General features: G+C 38.0%; 1 protein-coding gene across 1 annotated transcript; it reads right to left on the reverse strand.

The window, feature by feature from the left end:
• Positions 1-1,127: 1,127 nt before the first annotated feature.
• Positions 1,128-6,867, reverse strand: LOC139741254 (retinol dehydrogenase 8-like). The gene is made up of 4 exons (XM_071651850.1): positions 6,580-6,867; positions 5,755-5,934; positions 4,616-4,709; positions 1,128-2,788 (listed from the first exon to the last, which is right to left on the reverse strand). Exons 1-4 carry the CDS (start codon positions 6,842-6,844, stop codon positions 2,464-2,466), a joined length of 864 nt encoding a protein of 287 aa, XP_071507951.1. The 5' UTR covers positions 6,845-6,867; the 3' UTR covers positions 1,128-2,463.
• Positions 6,868-7,635: the final 768 nt, after the last annotated feature.

The raw sequence follows: 7,635 nt of genomic DNA on the forward strand, positions 1-7,635 counted from the left end.
GGGGGTGGATATATCCATTGTTTTGGCTATAAAGATGTTTTAACTTTTATCTTCGTAGCTGACGATTTGAGATGTAGGCCTACATATCATGCAGACCAAGAGACACTGGCACTTTTTTTTTTCATGCAAGATCTCTGAGAACAAGAGAATCGTCCGATGGACCTTAGTTTAAACATAAAGGGTCCATGGTCCGATGGCGGATGATGCTCCAATATATGACCGGTCCAGACTTGTACTGGTACAAGGGGTCAAGATAAGGCTGGACAGTGCATGAGCTGGATGTAAGGGCCGAAATACCTCCATTATGGAGCCAAGGAGATGACTTAGATTTACAGAATGCAGTTGTTTTTGTGTTACTGTCTCTACGAACAACAGAAAAAAGTAGACATATGATATTCAGACTTCGACAATTATAACTGGCTATGATTAAGAAAATTAATCAATGTCAAAAATGCATATTTTTTTATGTCACTGTTGATGAACATCACACTTGGAAAGACAAGGTTCATGACATCTAAGGTAAAAGAGCGAATGCCGTGAGTGTTCTTAATAAGCTAAAAAGATTGCTTCCTCTAAGACTTATGGTAAATCTTATTATAATCTTTTACCATTTTTTCTTCAACAGTTATAATTTGGGACCATTGCTTGTTGAAATTTTTCAAAGCATCTTATTGAAAATAAAGATACAAAGACTCACAAGCACGGTGATCGGTGTCATGGTTTTTGACACAAAAGGGCGCTGTGCTCTGAGATGTTTTCGTAAAATAAAAACAAAAAACTAGTGCAACTTTTTCAGAGAGAACTCTATGTTAAGTTGTTTGTTTCTTGTCGCAACTCTTGCCGCAACTTTAATGCACTAATATCATAGATTTGGGGACGAATTTCAGAGTAACAATATCCAGCAGGAGAGAAAAAAAAGCAAGGTCATGTAAAGCCCGCCGCACACTATACGACTCACGACCTTACGACTGACAGACTTAGGATCTGAAATAAACAAGCGGTGTTTATTCTGAGGATATTGTGATATATTTCGGATCCAAAGTCTGTCAGTCGTACGGGTGTGAGTCGTATATGTGTGCGGCTGGCTTAAGAGGTATAATGAAGAAAGATTGGCAAATCCCCGTCAAACAAAAATTTTCACTTTATTAGATCACAATAGGTGTACCAGCACTGTTCACATCTACTTGCCTCAACATTCAGCATGATACCTATATCAACCACACAAAATTTTCACATCCCTGTGATTCATGAATGCGTCTCACCACTCTTTTTTTATTTACAACGTTGAAAATCGTTTAACATCTGTTTGACAAACAAAAGCATGGCTATGACACTTTGTTCAAGCTTTTTGAAGTGAGAGTAAATATGTCAGCAATGCACGAATCTGAATAAAGAAACTTCACCCATCTCCGTTCTTTCCCCTGTCTAGCATGTATATAACAAATTAATTTTCACTCTACAAAATGAAATGGTAAATCAACATTTTAAATGTCGTCACTTCTCCTACCGTTTGTAAAATGTAAAATGTAACACTCAAAGTATTAGATTGACTATCTAAATTAATGAAATGGTAAATCAACCACTTTTAGTATTGAATTTAACATTTTGCAAATGGTTGGAGGAGTGACAACATTTGAAATGTTAATTTACCATTTCATGTTTTTTAGTGTGGATGTTTGAATTTGAAAACAACAATTTGCAATTTCTGTTTGTGAAACAACTGCGCTGATATAGATCCTACCATTATTACAATAATATTTTAAGTTGCTCTTTTTTACATATCGCATAAATGTGTGACATTCGAAGTTTAGAGCGACAATATAACATACGATTCGACCTCGATTATCTGGCCATGTTGGGACCGGCGCTCATCCGGATAAGCGAATTGGCCGGATATGGGAGACACAATGTTAGTGTACATAGCTGCCGTCCAAGATGCCGTCCCAGTGCACTAGCTGGCAGCTAGGCAGGTAGCGTTCCCCCCAACGGTGGTGTAATCTATGCTAGCCTGTACAAAATTGAGGTCCCTTCTTCACAAAAATAAAGTATATCTTTATGTGAAAATCATACACGTTTTACCTCATTAGATATTGAGAAACCTATCATGCAAATCTTATGAAATTAGTGAAATAGTTCCATGAAAAGGTGTTAAAGTCACTGCTTTTCTCAATTTTTGGATGAAAAAAAGGTCCTGCGTGAACGCGTCCGGATAATAGAGATTTCCGGATATAAGGAGGCCGGATAATAGAGGTCGAACTGTACTCTACATGAGATATGATGAGAGAACTTACAGGTGCTAGAATAAGCCACTCAATCATATCAATCATGCATGGACAAACTATATGCGCGTATATACACCCAATGATGATTGGACTTTAATATGTTATATCTATATTTCTAGTAGCAATGTTTAGGTGCTATGATATAAAGCTCACGAGCGTAATTAACAATAGATCTAAATATCTACATAGCCCCAATCATCTTCCGCATTGAGGCGATCGACTTTTCCCCCGTCAGGTCGGCAACGGCTTCTCCCATCGCCTCCTTGAGCTCAGGAGGAACGACCAGGTGTCTGAAAACCGGGTCGTCGACCTCGACGCATTTCGTCAAGACGTTGACCACGTCGTCCACTGACATGGAGGGGGACGCAGCCACATGGTCGCAAAAACATCTCATCTGACGTCGATCGATTTCATGGACGGTATCGTTTTTGCTCAGGCCGTCGGTTTCAGACAGAACAGACTGAAACATTGCTGTCTCCACCTTGGTTGGTTCGATCATGCATATCCTAAGGCGGAATCAGAAGTGCGTGAATTTTGAAAGTATACATACTGCCACAATCCACACACACACACACACACACACACACACACACCACTAACAAGACTTTTGCTTCTACTTAAAGATGGCCGGGACACGAGAGACTTGTCAGATGGACATCTTCTAGTAACAGTGACTTTGTGGTCTTTGTTTTCAAGATGATTCCCAAAATCATCAGTCAGTCAGTCAGTATCGTTCAGCACATGATAACTTAATGAAAATATCTGAAGTATTTTCTGGATGACATAGATAATATACACTGTATGGGTTTTCGTGACACCTCCCTCTAGAAAGAGTAGGCTAACGTTACTGGTAATGAAAGCTTTTAGGTAAATACAATGTCGTGTCTTCAGAAAATATAGACGATTTTTGCATAATTATGATACACATATGAAAAGATATGAAGATAAGATGGAGGTTTTGATTTCTTAATGAATTATAAATCTACGAGAACATTTGAATTAATCTTAGATCTTTTGTAAAACTTTTTTATCACTCAATGATACCAGCTAGGTTTGTTGAAAATATGTGTTATATCATGCATTTGTTTTTTAAGTTTGAAATGTCAAATGTGAAAACCTATACCGGTAATATTTGGATACTTGTCGGGTTTGGGGGGGAAATGCGTTTTCAAAAGTAAGACGAAAATTTGAAAATCAGCCCCCACAATTTTCCCCTCTCCCAGGCCTAAACAAAATGGATCTATAACATGCACACAAACCTAAAACTGCACTTACATTCTAGCTCTATTATTTCCGATTTTATAGAAGAAGTTTTCAAAGATTTATTGGTTTAGGGTTCTACGCCCCCTGGTGGCCTCAAAGTGGGCATGATGCCCGTTTGAACTGAAATCCTATTACCATTGGGATGCTAGCTGCAAATTTAATGTCCATGCCTTTTCCAGAAGATGATGAAAATGTGGAAAATTGGACCCAGTTTGTCCCCTGCAAGAGTGCACACCCAAATCCGCCGTGAATAAAATTTGAAAGTACAATTGCCAAATGTACTTACTGATAGTTCTAAACTAGCTCTATCTCTGTAGGTTTTAAGAAAAGAAGACTTATAAAGAGTCCTTGATTTTAGGGTTTTAAGGTAAATTTGACCTCGCGTTTTCGAGGGGTTGATAATATAACAAGAAAACAAGAAAATTACGGGCGGTATAATCGGAATAGCTCAGTTGAGCCTTTGGCTCGGGTGAACTAATGAATTATCTCCTCTTAAAGTTGAAATAAACATGATAAACTTGTGCATTTTTATTCAATGCAGCAATATTATGCACACGGATAGTGAATTTGAGGAAACTCGGATAGTCGGTTCAATAGCTTCCACTTCCTATCAATTCATGTGCCGCCATCGTTTGATAAGTTGATAACAACTATTTGGAATACACTACATTTTCATTCGTTTTTGTCGGGGGTTTTTATTTGCATGATGAAAGAGCGCTCCGCATCTTTCAGACGCCAAGGCATATAATACGACATTATTTTATGTTAGTAAATAGTGGAAGGAATAAGCCCTTATCATGAAAAACAGACTTTAGACACATCCGAATTCTCTCTATATTTCCTTTATATCGTTGCCCTGCTGTGACATCACGAATTGTAGTAATCTTCTTGATGACAGCACATCGATTTATCAAAGCTATAAAAAAAAGTACAACAAGAAATAAATAAATATGTATATTTGTAACATTTCTTCATTCATTAAATTCACATAGTAAGGTTGCTTCCAATTTCCTTGTTTAAAAAAACGTTAGTTTAAGACAAATTTACACTACACTGAACACATAATATACCTGATGTTGAATGACCTGACAGTGCAGAGCAGCGATTCAAAGAATCCTTCCAAGGCAAACTTTGAAGCGGTGTAGAACTCGGCGTATGGTAAACCTGTAATTTCATGTACACTGCACACGTGAGTACACATTATGATTATATTCATTATATATACATAATTTGAATTTGAATTTGAATTTGAAAATGAGGCACTAAAATGTGATGCAATAGGATGAAACTATAGGTTACTTTGGTAAGGGTTATTTGGTTCTATGGTACTTTGGTACAGGTGATGAATATGGACAATTAGAGTAATTCCAGAAGTAGGTTTGCAAATCATTACCATTCAAACGTTTTTATTTTTTCAGCAATTATACTAAAAAAAGGAACGTTGTGAAATTACGATTATGCGTCACGACGTGATTTCAGCTGACAGAAATGATCCGTGGTGTCGCGTGTATAGCAGCTTTACTAGAAGGCACTGCGTTACCAGTGAATATCTGTTTACTGAAAATGTTCCAGTACTATTCTTTTGAAGGACTTGAAAGATGAACAGTTTACTCTGGGCGTTGTCTTGTAAGGATAGTAACTTCCATATTACGCCTATAAAATCTTGACAGCACACTTTGAACGTCGAATATATTGCGCAGTTTGGAAATTTAAGCGAATAGCGACTTTAACTGTATACATAGCGTGATATGAAAAACAGGCCGGTATTTGGGGAGAAAATAAAATAATTATCACTATCGTTATGATAATGATTATCATCATCATTATTATCATAATCATCATGCAGAACTGAATTCACTTTTCCCTTCGCCAGTAATTCGCCATCTTGTTTATTCATTCTTTGTGTTCGTTCAGCTTCGTCTGAGGGCAAGATTTTGAGGACTCGGTTTATGATAAGAATTTGGTCAAGCCCTACTGTCACCAACATACAATTTGGCGACATTTGGTATCTGGTATTGACGTCAGTTTCTTTGTTGGATAGAGAATGCATTTCAAACGAGATGAAGGAGACAAAGTGGGGAGTAACAAAAATATGAGAAGGATATCCACGATTGAGATAGTAATCCATCATTGAATTAGATGTTCATAAATTTGTCAAAAGACGACAGAACTTTGACAATAATTCTTGCAGGAAACTGTGTTTCCGTACCTTGCATTCCGGCTGTACTCGAGACACTGATAATTTTTCCCGTCTTTTTCTGCTTCATGTGAGGTAGTATTGCCAGGGTGAGTCGGATCGTGCCGATAGTGTTTACGTTGAAGATTTTGTCCATCGTGGCACGAGACACACGTTCTGGGAGCCCTATGCCAGGAACGCCCGCTACGTTGACTGACGAATGAGGAATGAATGTGAACATTCCAAACATCACGAGTAGGTCATCACACCAAAAACTTCTGAATTTCCACTAGTCAACAAATGACACTGGCCAATATATTGCGGTCGCATTTCAGATGATGTCAATAATTATTGTCTTTGTGCGTCCGAAGCGAGTTGATTTCATTTCCCTTTCTTTGAATCAACCCAAAGCAAACAAAGAAAACTCTTGACAACACATTATAGTAAATTCACCTTTTTTAAAGGATTTGACGTTGCAAACAAACCTGACGATGGCTGAAAAAATTGCTGTTAAGCCTCTATATAGGAACAAAAGCTAGGCGGATGGTATCAAACTGAATGATAAACAATATCGTCAAAATCCGATGGCTATGAAGAGGAAAGAAGAAATCAAACACTTTCAATATGGTGAAATCTGGCGAACATTTATACTCTTCGCTATATTTTATTAGTGAAACCAGGAATGCAATGGCGAAGCAGTAATTCAGGTATAACATTGTTATTATTTTGTTTTTCTAGCGACAATTACTACACATCTTTAACCTGTAAACTACAAACCGAAGTCACCTGTAGATTGACCGTTTCGAGATTAATCTGATCGTGCAGTGACAGAAACTGGTGGGCCCAGAAAGTGCTTACGGAGAATATCGATGCCTCCATGTGTTTTCATGACGTCAGCAACTACTCGAGTGATGTCTTCATCCTTAGTGATGTCCATCTCCTTGATGAAGATTGTCTTATCAATAGCGTCCCCAACGGCGGCTACTAACTCGGCCTTTTCTGCCATGGCAATGACGGTAGCGATGACAAGGTAGCGTTGATCGGGGTCTTGTGCGAGACGTCGAGCCGTAGAGAGCCCGACACCTGACGAACATCCAGTCACGAGTACTACTTGAGGAGCCATGCCGTATGAAGTCACAGTAACCCTGTTCTTTTGCATGAAAAAGAACAAATGAAAACAAAATTAACTCTGTATCTAAGTGTTATCAGGAACTTGTTTTGTTTGGAGTTAAGAAGTCAGTATAACTGTTTTCTTTTTAGGGTAGTTTCATTTCATCTGAGAAGATGGCTGCTGGATAGCCCGTATCAAGGAGCTTGCTCGTAGCTTACCCGGATTAGGAACCCTGCTCTTTGCAATGAATAAAATAATGAAGCGGAATCTTTTGCATGTATGAGTTGTGACTCTCTCATACACGGCACCTCCATTTTATGTCCTATCCGCGGGACAAAGTGTTTTGCCTCTTACTATAGAGGGGAAGGTATGAATACCGCAACATTACTCAGTGGGACTCGGGAAGATACACGGACTGTAAAAAAAAAAAAAAAAAAAAAAAAAAAATATATATATATATATATATATATATATATATATATATATATATATACACGAATGAAGGAATGAGTCTCAATTTGTCATTTACATCCAAATGTTTGACTGCAAAGCTATAGGATGAGTTTGTCTTTTATCTGTTTTTATTTCCGTTTGTCTTTTTCTTCTTCTCCTCACCGTCGTTTTCTGTCTTTTTCTAAGACTTCTACTTATCTAGGAAGTCTTGATAGGGGCCGCGGATATTGGGGGCTGCAGCCCCACACTTTTGTCCCTTTAATAAGAAAAAGAAACGGAAAAAAAAAAGATATTCGGAAAACGGTCAAATGAAATCAACAATATACCCATGACTTTCCGAGGGGTCGATC

This window comes from Diadema antillarum, unplaced genomic scaffold (assembly GCF_040938485.1).
Source record: "Diadema antillarum isolate AM-2024a unplaced genomic scaffold, OU_Dant_1.0 seq00000912_RagTag, whole genome shotgun sequence".
Classification (NCBI taxonomy): Eukaryota; Metazoa; Echinodermata; class Echinoidea; order Diadematoida; family Diadematidae; genus Diadema; species Diadema antillarum.

What these genes read in the sequence shown, in the direction of transcription:
- LOC139741254 (XM_071651850.1), bottom strand. Translation starts at nt 6,844, where the DNA reads ATGGCTCCTCAAGTAGTACTCGTGACTGGATGTTCGTCAGGTGTCGGG. An exon ending in GAGTACAGCCGGAATGCAAG is followed by an intron (nt 4,710 to 5,754) that starts GTACGGAAACAC and finishes ATGAAATTACAG; the next exon opens with GTTTACCATACGCCGAGTTC. An exon ending in GTCAGGTCATTCAACATCAG is followed by an intron (nt 2,789 to 4,615) that starts GTATATTATGTG and finishes ATTCCGCCTTAG; the next exon opens with GATATGCATGATCGAACCAA.